This window comes from Mastomys coucha, unplaced genomic scaffold, assembly GCF_008632895.1.
Source record: "Mastomys coucha isolate ucsf_1 unplaced genomic scaffold, UCSF_Mcou_1 pScaffold21, whole genome shotgun sequence".
Classification (NCBI taxonomy): Eukaryota; Metazoa; Chordata; class Mammalia; order Rodentia; family Muridae; genus Mastomys; species Mastomys coucha.
In genome coordinates this window covers 147,943,798-147,966,148 of record NW_022196904.1, presented here as the reverse complement: position 1 = coordinate 147,966,148, position 22,351 = coordinate 147,943,798, and the positions used below count along the sequence as shown (strand labels likewise).

General features: G+C 35.8%; 1 protein-coding gene across 3 annotated transcripts in view; it reads left to right on the top strand.

Annotated features, from left to right (window-relative positions):
* Vps13a (vacuolar protein sorting 13 homolog A) overlaps window positions 1-22,351 on the top strand; it is a 191,877-nt gene that overhangs the window by 76,421 nt on the left and 93,105 nt on the right. For all 3 annotated transcript variants that reach the window (XM_031389843.1, XM_031389844.1, XM_031389845.1), the window contains exons 30-35: window positions 661-777; window positions 859-962; window positions 11,380-11,547; window positions 13,546-13,850; window positions 17,661-17,808; window positions 19,962-20,115. In XM_031389843.1, the coding sequence (XP_031245703.1) occupies window positions 661-777; window positions 859-962; window positions 11,380-11,547; window positions 13,546-13,850; window positions 17,661-17,808; window positions 19,962-20,115 (996 nt within the window). The remainder of the gene's footprint in view (window positions 1-660; window positions 778-858; window positions 963-11,379; window positions 11,548-13,545; window positions 13,851-17,660; window positions 17,809-19,961; window positions 20,116-22,351) is intronic.

Sequence of the window (22,351 nt, the reverse complement as noted above, 5' to 3'; positions counted from 1 at the left end):
AACAGTAATTTTAGGTTCTGGTGTTGCTTTTAATTAGACAATCTAAAACAATTCATTATGTACCAGTTAATTTTACAAAACTTCAATAATGGAAACTGATTACTGCTAAAGAAAGGATGCTTATGTTGTAATAGATTTAAGTTGAAAATTAAATTTTGCATATGATATTTTAGATTTGAAAAAGGTAACTGGCAGCATTTGAGTATTATCATGGTCTCTTTATAATCAGAGTGCAGATTAAGATTCAGGATGCTCTAAAATCCAAATGTTCTTGAGTATACTGGTGATGCTCTAAAAGCCTTTGATTTTGGAGCATTTGAAACTTTGCATTAGAGATGCTCTATCTGTTATCATTTAGAATAATGAGCACCTCTGCTTCCCATAATAATGGTGTCTCAAAGATTCAGTCATTGGTATGGTCTCTCAGTTTCAAAGGATTAGTCTCCTCAAAGACAAAAAAGCCTGCTTTTTTTTTTTTTTGTATTCATTAGATAATTGTTTTTTATAGAGTTCACAATTCAGTAGGGAATCGTTTATTTTTGCTTATAGTTGAATTGTAAATCTGATTACTTGTGGTGATATTTTATCTGCCGTCTAAGTGTAGCTTGGTAATTACTAAACCTTTCCTTGTGTTGTTACAATGTGGTTTTTGTTTTGTAGCTTTAAAGCTACCCACGAATGAAGATATTATTACCTTGCAGCTTTTGGCAGAATTATCTTGTTTACGGATTTTTATTCAGGATCAGAAACAAAACATTTCTGAAATTAAGATTGAAGGTAATACCATCTCATAAAAAATATTTAATATTAACAAATTGAAGAGGACAGAACAATTTATTTATTGTTTTATTCCCTTAGGGCTTGATTCTGAGATGATTGTGAAGCCTTTAGCCACTGAAATAAATGCAAAGCTCAGGAATATAATTGTGTTAGATTCTGATAAAATGGCTATCTACAAAAAGGTGAGATTTTGATTTTATTAAATACTAATTCATCATTAAATATGTAATGTTCATATCAATTAAATAGTAATTGTCATATATAACCAATGTGTCTTCTGCATAATGGGGTTAGATTCAGGCACACTTGATTTATTAGCTTTGATACTTATTATTTGTGTGATTTTTCTTATTATATAATTTAGTTTTTATTTATAAAATTAAAGTTATAATTTTTCTCAAGTAAATAATGTTCTTAGAAGAAAGAACCTTTGGTATGGTTGGGAGAGGAGTGTTGCTAAAATTCTTCTCACTCCAAAATAAATGTTCTGTTCTTTAAATATCCTAAACTGACTATCTCACATAATGATATTAGAAGGTGTGAATTATTTCAAGTATATTTTCAAGGATGCTTACCAGTGTATATAGCTATTAAAATAAGAGAATCATTTGAAACCAATGTCGATAGCTAGTTATTTTGTTAGTAATTATTGGATAATAAGGAATTTAAGCAGAATATGTGTGGAGGAAGTGGTGACAAATACTGAAGTGTGAGATCAGAAAACCCCGAATCAGTGCTCTTTGAGTCAGGACGTGAGCACTTAGAATTTAACAAGAAAGAAAATTTTGTTCGTGACTGGACCTAGGCTGTTAGCAATATTATTATTCATTTCTTTTTCTTTTTTAATTTGTTATTTTATTTATTGATATTTCAAATGTTTTCTCCCTTCCCAGTTTTCCCTCCACAAACCCCCATTCCCTTCTTTCTGCCTCTTTCTTCTATGAGGGTGCTCCCCAACCTAATAACCCACTCCCACCTTACCACTCTAGCATTTCCCTACCCTGGATATAATCTCTACAGGCTCTATCTCCCCTTTGTTGGGTATTTTGACTAATGTTCTTCCTGTTGGGTCCTAAGAACCTTTTGGGTCCCTGGCATCTGGGACTTTCTAGTGGTTACCCCAGGTCCCCGCCCCTTACTGTTCCTCTCCTCCTTTCAAATTCCTGGGCCCCTGTACTTCTCCATCCCCTCCCTTTTCTGAGCCAGCTCCCCTTTTCGCTCCCCTCTCTCTCTATTTCCCTAGATTATTTTCTTCCCACTTCTGAGTAGGACTGCAGTATCCACACTTTGGTGTGGTCTTCTTTTGTCTGGGGTTTCATATGGTCTGTGAGTTGTATCATGGGTATTCTGAGCATATTTTTGGCTAATACCCACTTATCACTGAATACATACCATGTGTGGTTTTTTTTTTCTGACTGAGTTACCTTACTCAAGATGATATTTTCAAGTTCCATCTATTTGCCTGCAGATTTTATGAAGTCATTGTTTTTAATAGTTGAATGGTACTCCATTGTATAAATGTACCATATATTCTGTATCCATTCTTCTGTTGAGGGTCATGTGGGTTGTTTCTAACATGGTTATTATAAATTAGGCTGCTATGAGCATAGTGGAGAATGTGTCCTTGTTATATGTTGGAGCATCTTTTGGGTATATGCCCAGGAATGCTATAGTTGGGTCCTCAGATAGAACTATTTCTAATTTTCTGAGGAACCACTAGATTGTTTTCCAGAGTGGTTGTAACAGCTTGAAATCCCACCAGCAAAGGAGGAGTGTTCTTTATCCACATCCTCACCAGCATCTGCTGTCACTTGAGTTTTTGATCTTAGCCATTCTGACTGGTGTAAAGTGGAATCTCAGGGTCATTTTGATTTGTGTTTCCCTGATGACTAAGGATGGTGAACATTTTTTTAAGTGTTTCTCAGACATTCTAGATTCCTCAATTGAGAATTCTCTGTTTAGCTCTCTACCCCATTTTATTTGGTTCTCTGGAGTCTAACTTCTTGAGTTCTTTGTATATTTTGGATGATAGCCCTCTTTTGGATGTAGGGTTGGTAAAGATCCTTTCTCTAACCTGTGGGTTGCCATTTTGTCCTACTGACAGTGTCCTTCACCTTACAGAAGCTTTTCAATTTTATAAGGTCCCATTTGTCAATTCTTGATCTTAGACCATAAGCTATTATTGTTCTGTTCAGGAAATTTTACTCTGTGGCAGTCAATGTGTTTCCCACTTTCACTTCTATTAGATTCATTGTATCTGGTTTTATGTGGTTATGTGTTATCTGGTTTTGATCCACTTGGACTTGACAATGAGATAAGAATGAGTCAAATTGCATTCTTGTACATGCCAACCGCCAGTTGATCCAGAACCACTTGTTGAAAATGCTGTCTTTTGTCCACTGGATGGTTTTGGCTTCTTCCTCAAAGATCAAGTGACCAAAGGTGTGTGGGTTCATTTCTGGGTCTTCAGTTCTATTCTGTTGATCTACCTGCCTGTATCAGTACCAATACCATGCTGCTTTTATCACTATTGCTCTGTAGTATATAGCTTGAGGTCAGGTATGGTGATTCCCTAAGTAGTTCTTTTATTGTTGAGAATGGTTTTTGCTATCCTGGGTTTTTTGTTATTCCAGATAAATTTGAGAATTGGTGTTTCTATCTCTGTGAAGAATTGAGTTGGAATTTGATGGGGATTGCTTGAATCTGTAGATGCTTATGGTAAACTGGCCATTTTGACTATGTTAATCCTGCCAATCCATGAGCATGGTTGATCTTTCCATCTTCTGAGGTCTTCTTGGATTTCTTTGTTCAGAAACTTGAACTTCTTGTCAGTGCAGATCTTTTACTTGCTTGGTTAGTGTCAGGCCAAGATATATTAAATTATTTGTGACTATTGTGAAGGATGTTATTTCCCTAATTTCTTTATCAGCCTGTTTTTCCTTTGAGTAGAGGAAAGCTACTGATTTGTTTGAGTGAATTTATATCCAACCACTTTGCTGAAGTTGTTTATCAGGTTTAGAAATCATCTGGTGGAGTTTTTGGGGTCACTTAAGTATACTATCATATCATCAGCAAATAGTGATAATTTGATTTCTTCCTTTCTACTTTGTATCCCTTCGATCTCCTTTTGTTGCCTAACTGCTCTGGCTAGAACTTCTAATACTATATTGAATAGATAGGGAGTGAGTGGGTAGCCTTGTCTTGTCCCTGATTTTAGTGGGATTGCTTCAAGTTTCTCTCCATTTAGTTTGATGTTGGCTATTGGCTTGCTGTAAATTGCTTTTATTATATTTAGGTATGGACCTTGAATTCTGATCTCTCAAATCCTTTTACATGAAGGGGAGTTGTATTTTGTAAAGGCTTTTTAAGTGTCTAATGAAATGATAATGTTTTTCTCTTTGAGTTTGATTATATGGTGGATTATGTTGATGGATTTCCATATATTGAACCATCCCTGCATCCCTAGGATGAAGCCTACTTGATCATGGTGAATGTTCGTTTTGATGTGTTCTTGGATTCGATTTGCAAGAATTTTATTGAGTGTTCATATAAGTGTAACTGTGGCTTCATCGAATGTATTGGGTAGTGTTCCTTCTATTTCTCTTTTATGAAATACTTTGAGAAATGTTGATATTAGATGTTCTTTGAAGATCTGATAGAATTCTGCACTAAAACCATCTGGTCCTGAGGATTTTTTTAGTAGGGAGACTTTTAACGACTGCCTCTATTTCCTTAGGGGTTATGGGACTGTTTAGATGGTTTATCTGATTCAGATTTTACTTTGGGACCTGGTTTCTGTCTAGAAAACCATACATTTCATTTACATTTTCCAGATTTGTTGAGTATAAGCTTTTGTAGTAGGATTTGATAATTGTTTGAATTTCTTTAGTTTCTGTTGTTATGTCTCCATTTTCATTTCTGATTTTGTTAATTTGGATACTGCCTCTGTGTCTCTTTACTTTGAGGTAGTGTCTGTCTGTCTTTGTCATTGAGGTGTGTTTCCTATATGCAGCAAAGTACTGTATCATGTTTATGTATTGAGCCTTTAGTCTCGGTCTTTTTATTAGGGAATTGAGTCCATTGATGTTGAAAGATATTGAAGATCCATGATTGTGGCTTCCTCTTATTTCTGTTGTTAGAGGTGAAATTATGCTTGTGTGGTTCTTTTCTTTTGGGGTTGTTGTGAGATTAGTTCCTTGCTTTTGGGGGGCATATAGTTTCCCTCCTTGTGTTTTTCTTTTATTATCCTCTGTAGAGATGGATCGGTTGAAAGATACTGTTTAAATTCATTTTTTTTATGGAATCTTGGTTTCTCCCTCTATGCTAATTGAGAGTTTTGTTGGGTATAGTAGCCTATGCTAGCTAGCATTTTTGTTCTCTTAGGGTCTGTATGATTCTGCCCAAGATCTTCTGACTTTTAGAGTCTCTGTTGAGAATTCTGATGGGTCTCCCTTTATAGGTTACTTCACTTTTTTCCCTTACCACTTTCAATATTCTTTCTTTGTTCTATGCATTTGGTGTTTTACTTATTATGTGGTGGGAGTAATTTCTTTTCTGGTTCCATCTGTTTGGTGTTTTGTAGGCTTCTTGTATGTTTATGGGCATCTCTTTCTTTAGGTTAGGGAAATTTTCTTTTATAATTTTGGTGAAGGTGTTTCCTGGCCCTTTAGTTTGAGAATCTTTACTCTCTTCTATTCCTATCATTCTTAAGTTTGGTCTTTTCATTGTTTCCTCTATTTCTTGAATCTTTTGAGTTAGGAGCCTTTTGCTTTTTGGAGTTTCTTTGACTTTTGTGTCAGTATCTTCTATGGTAACTTCTAAGCCTGAGATTCTCTCTTCTATCTCTTGTATTCTGTTGGTGATGCTTGCATCTATGACTCCTGATCTCTTTCCTAGGTTTTCTATCTCTAGGGTTATTTCCCTTTGTGATTTCTTTATTGTTTTTATTTCCATTTTTAGATCTTGGATGGTTTTTGTTCAATTCCTTCACCTGTTTTTGTTCTCCTGTATTTCTTTAAGGGACTTATGTGTTTACTCTTTAAGGGCTTCTACCTGCTTACCTGTGTTCTCCTGTATTTATTTAATGGAGTTATTTTTGTCTTTCTTAAAGTCCTCTATCATCATCATGAGATTTTAAATTAAAATCTTGATTTTACGTTGTGTTGTGGCATCCAGGGCTGTGGTGGCAGAACTCGGTTCTGATGATGCCAAGTAGCCTTGGTTTCTATTGCTTATGTCCTTGCACTTGCCTTTTGCCATGTGGTTATCTCTGGTGTTAGCTGGTCTTGATGTCTCTGACTGTAGCTTGTCCCTCCTGTGAGCCTGTGAGCCTGTGATTTTAGGTATGTCAGCACTCCTGAGAGACCAGTTATCTCCAGGCAGGATTTGAGTGCAGAGAGCTGTGGCATAGGGTCCACTTTGGTCCCAGATGGAAACTGGAAGGATCCTGTCCCAGTCTGCTCTGTGATTCTTGTGTGCCATGGACTCTGTGCAGGTCCCACTTGGGCTAGGTATTGCAACAGTAGTGATAGTCTCAGCAGTGATATTAAGTGTGTCAGCACTCCTGGGAGACCAGATCTCTTTGTGCCTATTTACTCATTTTTTTATATGTGTCAATGTTTTGCTTTTATGTATATATGTATATATATATAGTATATATAGATATTAACTATAGTTAATGTATATATAATATATTATTTATAATATATTATATATAATGTATATATATTATTTATATTAATGTGTATATATATATATACTGCATGTAGATATTAACAGTGTTTTATGCATAATGGGGTTTATACTGCATATATATCTTGTGCCCACCAAAGCCAGACGAGGGTCATGAATCCCCTGGAATTGGCATTACAGACACATGTAAGCCACCATCTGGGTGCTGGGAACTGAACTTAGGCCTTCTGGAAGTGCAGTAAGTACTCTTAACTGCTAATCCATCTCTCCACTTATGTCATCATTAGTGATATAGTCACCAACTCGACTTTTATGTGAGACAAAAAATTATACTTGTTTATATATGTATATATACACACACTTATATATACTATATATATTAATAAAGAGTAATTTAGCTCAAGAGTCTCAAAACATGTATGACTTATAGAAATAAAGAATAAGAAACTCTTCAAAGTCATTAGCTTTTCTATCTCTTTTACTTTAAGATTTATAGTAAATATAGGACAGTGAAGAATAGATCATGCATTTTAATTTTTCTAGAAAGTTATGCTCACAGAAATTAAATTATCTACTAAAAGACATATAGACAGTAACACAAATGAGTTCTAGCCGAGAAATGAATTATGTTAACTTTCTTTTAAAATATATACAAGATTAAAATACAAGATAAAAGCAGCACAGATTGGAAAGTCTCTTTCTCCTGTCTTCTTGCTCCAGTGTGTGTTTTCTTTTAATGTTCCTTGGATTCCAGTGTAGGTAGTTTTTCAAATGAACTACTCCATTGAGTCACCAAAGAAGCAGAAGTTCTTTTGTCCTGTATTAAGTTTTGTGGTCATTTTGTGTTAACCATACACTATTGTCCTCTGGGTTGGGGTTTTATTGTTAATCTAAACTCATTATTGTTACAGATTTTAACTTTCAGATCAAGTCATTGTGTACTGGGACAACATTCTTCATTTACAAGTTAATTGTTGTATAGTACTCTAGTTATCGGTAAAGACAAAAAACACTTCTTATTCACTACCTGATATTGTACTGAAATAAAACATCTTGATGCTAGTTTTTCTTTTCTTTTTATATAGAGGACATCTTGGAAATTGTGAAGTTTTTGTTTGTTTGTTTGGTTGGTTAGTTGGTTTTTTAAAAGCTATTTACCTAATGTATGTGAGTACACTGTTGATGTCTTCAGACCCTCCAGCAGAGGGCATCAGATCCTGTAACAGATGGTTATGAGCCACCATGTGGTTTCTGGGAATTAAACTCAGGACCTCTGGAAGAGCAGTCCATGCTCTTAACTGCTGAGCCATCTCTCCAGCCCCCAGAAATTACAAGTTTTTAAAAATTAGTTTTTAGTGCCTGTTAATCTGGGTAAAAAATGCAAATGTTTGTTTTTTTTTGTGTGTGTGTGTTTCTCCATTTGTTATCAGGTTAATTATGGCTTCATAAAATTAGGTGAACAATTAGTCTTTTCTGGACCACAGTGGACCACTCCCCTGGTAATCTCTTACTTAGTCCAAACAATTAAAAAGCACTTGCTTGCTGTAACTGTAAGAAACTTCAGCCTCAACCTTTTGACACCTGAACTGAAAGCAACTTTGAAATACTTCACTTGTATCTAATTTCTACCGGGCTCCTTGTACTTTGCCTAGGTCGCATGGAATGCCTCTCCTTGTACACCCACACACCTCACTAGAAGTTGTTATTTCCCTTTAGTCTTGGGAAATTGTTGCTTTTTTTTCCTTTGGGATCCTATCATGCGATCCACAATAGCTATTTCTGTAATGATCCTTCTTGTTGTCCTGTTTCTGGGCATGATCATGGTTGCCCATGACCATCAAATTCTGTCTCTTTCTGAATAAAATTCTTTAGAAGGGTTAATTTATGTCAGCTACTTTCTACCACAAATACATGTGAAATTTGTGTTGATTTCTTTTTTAAATGTTTGGTGTGCCTGCAAAAAATGTGTATGGTTAAGCCTAGGATTGATTTTACCTTCTTTCTACATTATAAACTGCTACTGCTACTTGATTATAACAATAAATTATTAATCCACTCTGAGCTCCCAGCAGGTACATAAATGGCTCTGCAACTGCCCAAGAGCTCTGGATTCACGAATGAAAGACATGCACACGCAACCTATATATTTAATAGCCTTAACTAGCTCAATGGTTGGTTACTTTCAAACCTCCCTGTAGCTATCATATACTTCCCTTTGGTATTTCTGAATTAATGCTTACTAAATCTATATTTTATTTCTGCTGTCCCAGACCCAATCGGGGGAGTGGCTCTTTGGGCCACTTTCCTGGATTCTTACATGTTGGCTGCCTTTTAAGTCCGATCTCTCTGCTTCCCATCATGGTGATTCTTCTCCTCCTTCTTCCCTTTGTGCCTTGTCCAAGAAATCTAAAAGTTCTGCCTCTCTTTCCCTGTCCAGCCATTGGCCGTTGACAACTTTATTTCACAATTAGAGCCAACTGGGGGCAGGTTTCATTTAGCCTAAGTGCTGGACACTGCAAAAAGGTGTTTTGAGTAGCCACAATTAGCATGAGAACACATGCTACTATAATTGATAACTACTTTTAATTTAAATAATTATCATAAATTCCATTCACATCTGAATATTATTTTCTAGTTTCAAGACTACAAAAATTGAAGCACATAAAAAAAAAAAAAGCACTATTGAGGTCATTCAGCTGGTAATGTTTCATCTGTCAGCCTGGATGTGAGTCCCAGGTGTTCTGGGTCTTTATTTTAGACTGTGTCTTGTTCTAGTTACTTTTTCTGTTCCTACAATAAACCATTATGTTAAGAAAAATAACTTGGGGAAGATAGGACTTACTTTATCTTACAATTCCAAGATTATAATCTATCACCAAGGGAGCCAAGGTTGGAACTCAAGCAGGAAACTTGGAGGCAGCATAACCATGATGAACAAGCCAGTCAGCAGTGTTTCTAGTGATCTAACTCAGTAGGCTCTAGGGAGACAACTAAGTCACAATAACAAGAAAAGTAACTAACACACCCCTTATCTACCAACCTCAATACTAAAAATCAAGTTTGCACGCTTCGGGAATATGGGACAACAACCTTCATTATTAAAGAAAGAGCTAAACATGTGAAAAGACAACTTCCTATGGAATAAGAGTAGAGGGAATGTCAAAAATGTTAGCACAGAGCAGAATCACAGCAATGTAGTCTCCACTGTAGGCAGAATAGACAGTGGCAGGAGTGTAAAGCAGTGGTGAAGTCCTTAGACTAGATACAGTGGTGCACCTTTAATTCCAGCAATCTGGAGACAGAGCAGGCCAATCTCTGTGAGTTGAGCCATGTGTTTTAAGTAGCAGGTGCCAGACAAGCCAGGGCTACATAGAGGAAAGGAAATGCTGTTACTCAGCTGGCTTTCTTGGTTACCTAGCCCATAGTTGTGATCTTTCCCCAGTGAGTTGATTTTCCACCCCTACAGACAAACTGAAAGCTTGTCCTCACTAATGTCTAAGGTATCTTTCTCCCATCCCTCCCTCCCTCTCTCTCTCATCCCCAAACCCATGCTTTGGGCCTTATAAAATAATTCGTTCATTTATTTTTATGTGTGTGGGTATTTTGTCATCTGTCTGTGTGTCTTTTGGTGTACCATGTTCGTGTCTGGTGTCCGTGGAGGCCAAAAAAGGTTGTTGGATCCTGTGGAACTGGAGATAAAAGTTGTTTTGAACTACTATGTGGGTGCTGGAAATTGAACCCCAGTCCTTTAGAAGAGTGGTCGGTGCTGATAACCCCTGAGCTGTCTTGATAGCCCAGTGTTTTGGGCCTTGAGTGTGATGGATGGAAGTGTTTTCACTTTTTCAGTAACTGTTCCAAGTTAAGCCCTAATTTCCCTTAGTTTTTCCTTATGTATTCCCAACAGAGACCAACAAAGTCCCGGCTAGGGAGGAGGTACTATGTTTTAGTTTCCCAGGGACTTTGTGTCCCACATTGGTGTTCCCTCAACCTTCATGCTTTAGCTGAATTGTTTTTACTTAACTCACAGTATTTGCCATCCCTGACTCTTGGAATCTTGGACTCGTCTCTCCTGATTTTTCTTAGATGATAGCATACTTTGTTATCTTGTTATCCCATATTTCTAATAGCATTGAGAAAATTATAATAATTCTTTGGCTGTTTGTTCTTTTTAGGGCGTGAAATGGTCTTCAGTCTAGTTTTGTGCATCACATCTGAAGCCTGACTTTCTTTCTTGCGTTTCTTCCTTCTGCCTTCCAAAATTGCTCATACTTTGTTTTCTTGAGAATTACTGTTCTGTGGTTGCTTTTCCTGGTGCTTTTCAACCCCTGGTTATTGCATTTAGAATTTAAGAGTCAAGAAAACTATAAGCTTAATGTTCTGTTCCAGATTTTAAAAATCATAGTTTCTTGTCTCCTACATTTTAAGCTGGAAATTTTAAGCCACCCCAAACAATTCTTTTTTAGTAATTAAAACAGTTCTTAACCAATCAATGAAGAATGAGAAGTTTAAATCTTAGATATTCCAATGAAGCATATGAAATAAAAAAGATTGAAAGTCTCAGATGTAGAGAAATGAGAGCCTGAGTACAGGGAACCTGTGCCTGTGGTGTGTCTCAGCTTTGAATGTTAACTAAAGGTGTTTTGTGATGTATGCAGTGCAAAGCAGAAAATCCAAGAGAGATACAGAGGGTCTCTTCTCCTCCGTTAAAAACACAAGACAACAGAAAACATGTTTTGGTACTAATTATAATAAAGCATTTACAATTGTTGTCTCATTTGTATTTTCTCAAATTCCTGGAAGATTTTCCAAATAGTAGAATATTTTATTATTTTGCTTCATCTCATTTTTGTCTTGGGGTTTGTTACTTCAAATATTGATTGTAACATTTGGGGTTCTTATCTCCTTAAGGCTCTTTATATCACTGGAAAAGAAGTTTTCAGCTTCAAGATGATTTCTTATATGAATGCAACTGCTGGCTGTGCATACACAGATATGAGTGTGGTTGACGTTCGAGTTTATTTAACTGTTGGTTGCATTGAAGTAGTGTTCATCACAAAATTCCTATATTCTATATTGGTATGTATTTTAATAAATTATTTTTTCTAGAAATATATTGTTACGTTTTAAAATAGATGAAGACCCATCTTAAAAATTATACATGCAGTAAAATTTTAGATTATGTACATAAACACACATGTATACATGTAATGTATATTTACACACATATATATATACATATATATGTGTGTTTGTGTGTGTATATATATATATATACATATATATATATATATATATATATGTATATATATATATATATAAAATTTTTTTTTAAAGATATGTCCCTAGCTGGCATGGAACTTAGAGAATAGACCAGGCTGACCTGGAACGTAACAGACCCACCTGCCTTTGCCTCCCAAGTGCTGAGAATTAATGTATATTTCATCATGTCTGACCTAATAATAATATATTTTACAAATTAAAAATAAATTAACAAAGGATATTCCTTCATATTTGCTTTTTCCTTGTACAAAAATACATCATAGAAAAATTTTATAGTATTTTCAGGTGAAAAGATCACATTTGATTAAAAGAAGTCCAAAATAGAATAGAGACCAAGCTAGGAAGATTTGTGCAAATATATATATGTACATATTTAAAAGAATTTTTACATACTATAACAACCAAAATGTTTAGTACTTCTTTTATATAATATTTTGACAAATAATTTAGTTAATTGGTTAACATACTAATGTATAGTGTACTATATAAAAATATGTAAACATACACACATATATATAATATGGTATACTTTAATTGAACTTTTTGTTTAAATTATAAATGTAAACATTTGCATTTTCTAACTTCCAGTTCAAAAAATCTATATGCCACATATACATAAGGTCACCATTAAGAAATTAAGAAAATTATACTTTGGATTCGAGATTATTTCATTTTATAGATATCATAGTTTTGAAAAATAAAATTGAATCTTGAAATGATTTTTCCATAGAACTTCTGAGTTCTTTAGTTCTGCTTTTTATAAGTTTTTTCCATTGCTATTGTACCCTTGCTGTCAGCTATTTAATTTTCCTGGTATTATACCAATTTCTAGTCTCTTTTGTTGTTTTTGTTATTGTTGTGTGTGTGTGCTCTCTACCTTATATATTAGAGCAGAGTCTCATTCAGCTTGCTGATTTACCTAGCTTAGTCTGTGCATCCCCTCCACACTCTTTCTAACTGCTGAGATGAGAGGGTACCACACCTGCCTGACTTTCTTTGTGGGTGCTGAGGATTCAACCTCTACCCTCATAGGTGTGAATAGGGACTCCCTTTTCCCTCATCTTCACCAGCATTTGTTTTTAGTTGTTTTCTTTTATCTTAGCCTTTCCAACTGGGTAAAGGTGATGTAATTTGAATTTTCGTAGTTGATAAAGGCATTGAACACTGTGTAAGATATTTTTTGTTTTGAGATCTTTTTGTTTAGAGATATATGTCTCATGGATCTTTTGAGTCTTGATTGTTGAGGGTTTTGTCTTGGCACTTTTTTTTAAAATTCTTTATATACTCTGGATAAATAATCCTTTATTGGATATATGTCTGGCAAAGATTCTTTCGTATTCTATGGACCTTTATCTTCACTCAGTTGCTTTTTTCCTTTGGTGTACAATTTCTAGTTTTCTGAGTCCCAGTTGTCAGTTTTTGGCCTTCCTTCATGATCACCCTGGAGACTAAACTTGGGTGTTCAACTGGGAATAGACACTTCTACACAGTGAACCACTTAACCAGTCCTGAGAGTTCTTAAATACTTCATAGACTCTTAAATCTAAACTGCAAACATGAGTGAACTGTAAGAAGTGATTAGTTCTTAGAGAAAGTATACCATAAGGAAGTAATACTATTGAACATTCAAATATCCCTTTTGACATTGTTCTTGTGACTAGATTTATATTTTATAACTATATATGCTTTCTACTTATTTATTTGCTTTATAGAAGTATAATTACAGTTAATATAATTTATAACTAATGTTTTATTAAATATGATATGATTAATATCATTCTGTCACCTTTCTAGGCATTTATAAATAATTTTCAAGCAGTTAAAGATGCCTTGGCTGAAGCAACTGTCCAAGCTGCAGAGATGGCTGCTGATGGTGTAAAGCAACTGGCTCAAAGGAGTTCTAGGTTTGCGTTGGATGTTAACATCAAGGCTCCAGTCGTGCTCATTCCACAGTCTCCAGTGTCTCAGAATGTTTTTGTTGCTGATTTTGGATTAATTACAATGAAAAATATATTTGTTACCGTAACAGAGACCCAGAGTACTATCCCACCTGTAATTGATTTGATAACAATAAAGTTGAGTAAAATGAGACTGTACAGGTAAGCTTTTCACAATGTATTCGTGTAAAAGAAAACAATCCTTTTCTTATTTTACTGTAACTATACTGTGTGATTTTTGTGTGTGTGATGTCTTCTAGCTAGATCAATTATAGCCTTTCAAAAGACAACCTAGAAATACTTGAAAACAGCTCCTTAGATAATGAAGAAAATATTTATGATGTTTTCTCTTTTATTCCCTATTTTTGTTATATCCTTTTGCTGATCAGAATCAACATAAACACATTAATTTTATGACTTCAAGGCTTCTGTTTTACCTCATTTTTTCTTTCATTATGTTATATTCACCACTTTTTCTTTATCTAAGTTTCTTTAGTTGGAAACTAAGATTGATTGCTTTTTTCAATGTAAGCCAAGCTTCCAGAAATTTAGTTCCTCCCCGGCTTCCTTGGTCCCTCTAAATTCTCATGAGGTTCTGCTGGTTTTGTCCTGGCTTAACCCTCTCTTAACTGTTTGTAACTTATGTAAAAGCAATTGTAAACTGAGGAAAGTCATAGGGTTACTACCCTATACCCAACCCCAGTGATTTTTCAACCATTTTGGAAGAATGTGTTTCAAGAAGAAATGTGAATCCAGCTCATCTCATTAGTCAGAAATAACTGGAATGCTTATATCAGTTGAATGTTTAAGTATTAGTTCACCTCTCAATGTATGAATGGGTAGGACAAAGTATAATAGCAATGATCAATAAATAGTGCCTACTTTATTGGATTGCTAAGGTACATATAGTGTAAAAAGGATCATGGAAAAGTAGTCAAAAGGAGATAAAAGTAAGTGGTAGGGAAATAATTTGGTAACTATGACTACTTTAACAGAAGAATTACAGTTGACACACTCCTTTGTAGATAAAGAACCTTACCAGTTGTAGGAAATTTAAAAGTAGACTTAATAGTAACTTATTATTAAGTGGATGTAGGGAGTAGAGTAAAGGAGTCATGAAAATTCTCTTTAGGCATAATGCTCAGAATTTCTATTTTTGATAATACATTTCAGTGAGAAAAGACAGAACAAAAAAACAAGAAGAGTACACTGGCAATACTGGTTTATGTAAGGGACAGAATAACTTAGAAATAAATAAATGGAGAGATCAAAATGCCTAGACAATTGATTGTATATTCTGGATATTAAAAGAAAGATCTTTTTAAAACTCTTAGATATGAATTCTTGAAGCCTTTGGAATAAGTAATATTAAATAAAAAGATTTTAGACCGAAACATATAGGAAAGAGAGATGAGGAGTGCAGATATGGCATCAACGGGAGCTCCTGTGGAGGCTTGGTGCCCCAGCACAGGGGATGCTAGGGCAGTGAGGTGGGAGTGTGTGGGTGGGTGGGAGAAGCACCCCGATAAAGGCAGGGATGTGGGATGGGAGTTTGCAGAGGGGAAACTGGGAAGGGGGACAACATTTGAAATGTAAACAAATAAAATAACTAGTAAAAGAAAGAAAAATATTCACATAACTTAGATTAAATATTATGTGAAGCTCTTTCTCTTTTTTGTCTTAAAACCATTTTGTTATATAATTTTTGTTTCAAATGAAAGATTTTTCATGCCCCATAAAACTATACACTTAAAAAAAATCACTTGGTTTCAGTCTCTGCTATTCATTTGTGAATGGGATTATTTTAAGTATGTATCATACTTGTTGATGTCAAAAATGTTGACTTGGCACTGCCATGCCATGTGCCTATAAGCAATGTTTAGTTGTCAAGTCATGTAAGACTTTTTCTATTCATATGTATAAATGAATCCTAGAAATTAAAGTACAGTAGAATGAAAAAAACTTTTGCTTAAGAAGAACCCCCAGAAGTGAACCAGGACAAGGCCAGTGAAATGGCTTAGCAAGTAAAGGCTCTTGCCTCCCAGCCTGAAGACTTGACTGGTACCTGCATAGTGGATGGAGAGAACCATCTGTCATCTTCTGACCTTTACAAAGACTTATGTCTTCTCCCTCATAGCAATCAAATAATTAAAAGTAATTTAGGAGCTGGGCAGATGGCTCAGCCAATAAGAGCACTAACTGTTCTTCTATAGGTTCTGAGTTCTATTCTCAGCAATCACATTGTGGCTTACAACCATCTGTAAGTGGATCTGATGCCCTCTTCTGGTGTTCATGAAGACAGAGCACTCTTTTACATAAAATGCATACAAAAATAAATATTTAAAAAAGAAGAAAATGAAATTTAAATTTTTTAATCATTTTATTCACTTACATTTCAAATAATATCCCCCTTCTCTGTTAACCCTCTACAACCTTCCCAATCCCTCCCCCCTTCTCTCCCCCTTTCCCTTTGCCACTATGAGGGTGCTCCTCTGCCCACTCACCCACTCACACACTCCTACCTTACTACTGCTCTAGCATCCCCCTATACTGGGGCATCAAACCTCCACAAGACCAAGGGCCTCCCCTCCCTTCGATGCCAGATAAGGCAATCCTCTGCTATATATGTATCTGTAGCCATGGATCTTTCTTTGGTTGGTGGTTTAGTCTCCTGGAGCTCTGGGTGGTCCAGTTATTTGATAATGTTCTTCCTATGGAGTTGCAATCCCCTTTATCCCCTTCAGTCTTTCCCTTAGCTCTTCCATTGGGTCCTAGGACTCAGTCAGATGGTTGGCTGTGAGTATCTGCATCTGTATTCGTTAGGTTCTGGTAGATCCTCTCAGGAAACAGCCATACCAGGCTCCTGTCTGTTTGTTGTCTGCAGATGGGATGAATCTCTAGATTTTGTGGTCTCTGCATTACCTTTCCTTCAGTCTCTGTTCCATTTTTTGTCCCTGTCTTTCCTTTGGACAGGAACATTTTTGGGTTAAAAATTTTGAGATGGATGGGTGGCCCCATCCCTCAACTGAGGGCCATGCCTATCTACTGGAAGTGGTCTTTACAGGTTTCATCTCCCCTTTTGGGGGGTATTTCGGCTAAAGTCATCACCATTGGGTCCTGGGAGTCTCTTACTTCCGTGGAGTCTGGGATTTTCTAGTGGCTACCCACAGTTCCTCATCCCACACTGGTACATATTTTTATTCAATTTCCTGGCTCTGTACTTCTCTTCTGTCCCTTCCACTGCATGATCCTGCTCCCCCTTTTTTCCTTCCCTTCTAATGGCTTCATACTAGATACTGTGAGAGACCCCTAATTATGCCCATGTTTTCAAGGGTGAGCTTGTAGGTATAATTGAAGTCATGTCTTACCCTAGTTTAAAGATTTGAAGGTAATTAAAATATAACATTTTTGTTGAGTAACTATTATTGTCACAACGTCCCAAGGAAACTTCTGTAGAATGACAATGTCCTTAATGGAATTCGGTTTTGCTATAACACCACCTGGAGTGACCCATGGTGCATCTTTGTGTGGAGCTGTACATCTTCTACTGTTTTCATCCACAGAGAGAGAGAGAGAGAGAGAGATTTCATAAGATGCAACTTTGTTTCTTATAAAGTAGTATGGTGTTCTGCTACATGTATATTAATATAAAATGCGTTTTAATAAGATCTTTTGATTTTGTTTACTGAATTTATAGAGGTAATTTTACACAACTTAGTGGTTTTGACCACTAAGGATTTTCTCTGTAAAATCCTATTTTTAAGTCTTACTGTCCTGTGATATGTAACAATTTAGAGAAAGTCACTTATGTTTCTAGTGAGATGGGACATCTCATTTTGATATGTAATTGTATCTTTTTCTACACAAAAATTGCCAGTGTCTCTTATTTAATAAAGAACAATACTTTAAAATTAATCATCCTCTATGTTTTTCTTCCTGAATGTATATAAAACAGTTTGTATTTTCCAATAGGTCTCAGTTTATGAACGATGCATACCAGGAAGTGCTGGACCTGCTACTACCTTTAAACTTGGAAGTGATTGTTGAACGGAACTTATCCTGGGACTGGTACAAGGAAGTTCCTTGTTTTAATATAAAAGCTCAGCTAAAACCCATGGAGGTAATGTTTTCACTGCTCTTGATTTCTATTAGGTTTAAATAGTATTTTCTTGGAAACATACATTTCTTTGCTAGATTTTAAGAATAATCTAGTTGGTTAGAATTAAAATAGTAGCTTATAAACTAGAATTCATTTAATGTTCTCTGTTCTTTCTCAGTCAGATATTTGAGTGCCTGCTCTGTGCTAACATTGATGCTAGATATTAAAGACACATTGACAGAAATACTATGATGTCTCTGTCTTCATGAGACTTACCACCCTGAACCAGGTTGTTGGTGAAGGTGGTCTAAAATATTTAATTTATAGCAAGGAAGTAAAGAAGTGGGTGAACCACTAGTGGTGTTTATTGTGAGAACTGAATTCTAATCCCTCATGTAAAATGAAACTGGGCAAGTACTGTAGCTACCTGTAATCTCAGCACTAAGTAGGTAGAGACCGGACTCTTGGGGAGCAAACTGGCTATCTGATTGGCAAGTTCTGAGTTCAAATGAGTGAGACCCTAACCTCAATAAATAAAGAAGGGAACAATTGAGATGACACCTAACATCAACTTTAGTCTTCTGTGTATACATGTACACATGAGCTTACATGTACATATAATTATCACACACATATTCAAACAATGGACAATTAAAAGTTATAATTTATAATAAGTTACACGAAGGAAATTTATTTGATAGATATTGTACTGGCTGGTTTTGTGTGTCAACTTGACACAGGCTGGAGTTATCACAGAGAAGGGAGTTTCAGTTGGGGAAGTGCCTCCATAAAATGCAGCTGTGGGGCATTTTCTCAATTAGTGATCAGGAGGGGAGGGCCTTGTGGGTGGTGCCATCCCTGGGCTGGAAGTCTTGTGTTCTATAAGAGAGCAGGCTGAGCAAGCCAAAAAAAAGCAAGCCAGTAAGGAACATCCCTCCATGGCCTCTGCATCAGCTCCTGCTTCCTGACCTGCTTGAGTTCCAGTCCTGACTTCATTTGGTGATGAACAGCAACATGGAAGTTTCACTCTCTTGTGTGTATGATTGTGATGGGGATAAATGTGCCATGATGATAATGGGCTAAACTTGTGAAACTGTACATAAGCCTCCAATTAAATTTTTTCTTTTGTAAGAGTTGCCTTGGTCAGAATGTCACCTCGCAGCAATAGAACAGTGACCAAGACACCTCAGATGATTAAATAAAGCCCGCTTACACTGTGGAGGATAATGGAGTTTACTCATTCTTTTTGGAATTAAACATTAACTTAACCTTTACAAAAAATAACCTTTATAGAAACATTTTGAGTAATGTTTGAAAACATTATCTAAGTACTTATTATGACAAAGTGAACATGACACGCAGTTATCTGTCCTGCCACTTGAGATAGGGCTTTGCTGTTGGCTTGATGCTAGTTACAGAACAGAGAATTTAAACTTAACTTGTTGAATTACTTCCTAGTTATTTGTAAAGTTAAGTGTCTTACTCATTTATCTACAGCTTCTTATAAAATCAGGATTGTGCTCTTTATATATAGGACTTTTGTGAAAAACAAAATAATTCATATAAATCATGCTATAAACTTTATTTTCCATTACATAAACATATTCATTTTTTCCCTATTTTTACAATAATGTGCCTCCTAATCAAAATCTAAAGTGGTTAGATGGGTGCATAAAGGTGAAAGCTCACTTTAAAAATTTTAAAATGACTGAGTTATATAGTACATCCATAAAAATAGTTTATTGGAATTGATAAAAATCTATATTTTATAAACTACTAGTTACCACTTGTTCTGCAGAAGGCCAGATATTCAGTCAGTAAAAATCTTTAGAACCTTAAAAAATTGTTTATGGAAAACCAGTGTATATTTCTCTTCTGTACATTCAGGAAGGGAGAGCAAATCTTGGGGTCAGAAGAGATACCTCAGTGTTAAGAGAACTGGCTGGCTACTCTTCCAGAGGACCTAGAAATTCCCAGCACCCACATGGCAGATTAGTAGTTATTGTAACTCTAAGTGTAGGGGACCCGATGCCCTCCTCTTCTGCCCTCTGCCAGAAGTAGACATGTATGTGTTGCACAAACAAAACACCCATACACAGAAATTCTTTAAAGCAAATCTTCTCTCTTTTGTGTGTGTATTTTCTTTTTGTCAAGTCTTACTTTGTTTTTAACAGTTCATTCTTAGTCAAGAAGATTTAACAACCGTCTTTCAAACATTGAATGGCAATCTATGCAACAATCAAAATTTAAATGCTCCATCTTCTGCAAATAAAGACCCAGAAACCATGACCAGTGGAACCACCAGTACTTCCTACCATCCGTCGTCAGGTGTGTGCTTAGCCGGACTCTCTCAGGATTCTTTCTCCTCTCTTCTCTCTTGCCTCTCTGTCCCATAACTTTTCTTTCTTTAGTTCTTGGTAAAAGAGGACTTAATAATTCTCTAACTAGTTAGTCTCATTTAGGTAATTTTAAATGATCTCTTTTTAGTTATTCTGTGATTTTTATATGTAATATATGTATGTAATCAAAGTTCTTAGTTCTGTTGTGACAAAACTGAGAATTCTTGTTTTGATTCCTATAAATGCTTATATTCAGTTTTGCAGCATATGTAATAGATGGCTTCTTATATATTGATATTTTAGGAATATCAGAAAACTAGAAATATGACATTAGGATAATCACTGTAGATGATGGATTTTAACAGAAGTTGGTGTCTTAGTTTGGGTTTTATGGCTGTGAAGAGACACACCATGACCAAGGCAACTCTTATGAAGGAAAACATTTCATTGGGGCTGGCTTAGAGTTTCAGAGATTTAATCCATTATCATAGTGATGAACATGGCAGCATATAGGCAGACATGGTACTGGAGGAGCTGAGAGTTCTACATCTTGATCTTCAGGTAGCAAACAAAAGGAGATGTGTGTGCCACACTGGGCATAACTCGAACATAGGAGACTACAAAGCCTACCCTAACAGTGTCACACTTCCTCCAACAAAGCCACACCTACTTCAATAAGGCCATGTCTTCTAAAAATGCAACTCCCTTTGAGTCAAGCATTCAATCACCCGAGTCTGTGGGGGCAATTCCCATTTAAACCACCACAGTTAGAGAGTTGGATGGTTGAAACATAATAAAAGGAATCCTAGTAGAAAAAAGGAAAACAAAACAAAATCTTGTTCTAGTGTTGGTGCCAAGGTGCTGTGTAAATATGGCTGGTTCTGACTACAGCACCAGTACATGAGCAGTAGGTTTAGGTAGGGGACTAGAGTGATTCTGAGGCTCAAAAAAAAAAATCATATCCTTATTTTAATTTTTATTTGTGATCCCAAATCTCCCTTTTTAAAGTAAAATCTGATAATTCACAATGCCTGCTTTTCCAAAACCCTAAAATATTTTAGCGCATTACTACTCAGATCATACACAAAAGTCAATATAATGTGAAACTCCATTCTTTACTGTTAAATATGAGTGGTACCAAATGAGGTTAAAGCTGTAGAACACAGACATAAAAGAAACAAAGATAAACAAAACATTGTATTGTAAGTGAAAAAGAAGAGGCACACTGAATTCTAGGGAAGGTAAGTTGACACATCAAACAGGGACTTCATAAGGACTATCAGTGAGGTAAAAATAACAAGTGGGCTCTACAAAGATAGAAAAAAAATTCTTGGAAACTACAAGTACAAGGTACATGATTGCTCATTTTTTTTCAAAATAATATTAACCAGAGTATTAGAAATAAGTGTTGAGGCATATGACCTGAGATAATAGCCATAGTATAAAAGAATCAAACAATAGGGATGGAAAAATGAAATCAAGTTAAGAATGATGCTTCAGTTTAGAAGTTCCAGCCCAGTATGCTGATTTTTAGTAGTAGAAATACCTCAGAGAATGGAAGGAAATGTTTGAGAAGTAACTTAGTTCAACCTGCCATCTTAGAAAGCCTGCTCTCAGGGTGAGATCCACCATTTTCTCTCCAGTGAGTTTCTAAGACCAGAGCAGCCAGCCGGGAGGCACAGGCCCCAGGAGTCGCAGGGGACCTGAAGGGCAGCAGGGACGGACAAGCTCTAGTCAGAGACACTAAGAACATCTAACACCAAAAACCAAGAGATGGCGAAAGGCAAACGCAAGAATCCTACCAACAGAAACCAAGACTACTTGGCTTCATCAGAACCTAGTACTCCCACCTCAGCAAGTCCTGGATATCCTAAAACACCAGAAAAGCAAGAATTGGATCTAAAATCATATCTCACAATGTTGATAGAGGAACTTAAAAGGACATGAATAACTCCCTTAAAGAAATACAGGAAAATACAGGTAAAGAGGTACAAGCCCTTAAAGAGGAACCAAAAAATCACATAAAGAATTAAAGGAGATCACAAGTAAACAAGTAGAAGTACTTAAAGAGCAAACTCAAAAATCCCTTAAGAAATTGCAGGAAAACACAAACAAACAGATGAAGGAATTGAGTAAAACCATCTAGGACCTAAAAAGGGAAGTTGAAACAATAAAGAAATCACAAAAAGAGACAACTCTGGAGTTAGAAATCTTAGGAAAGAAGT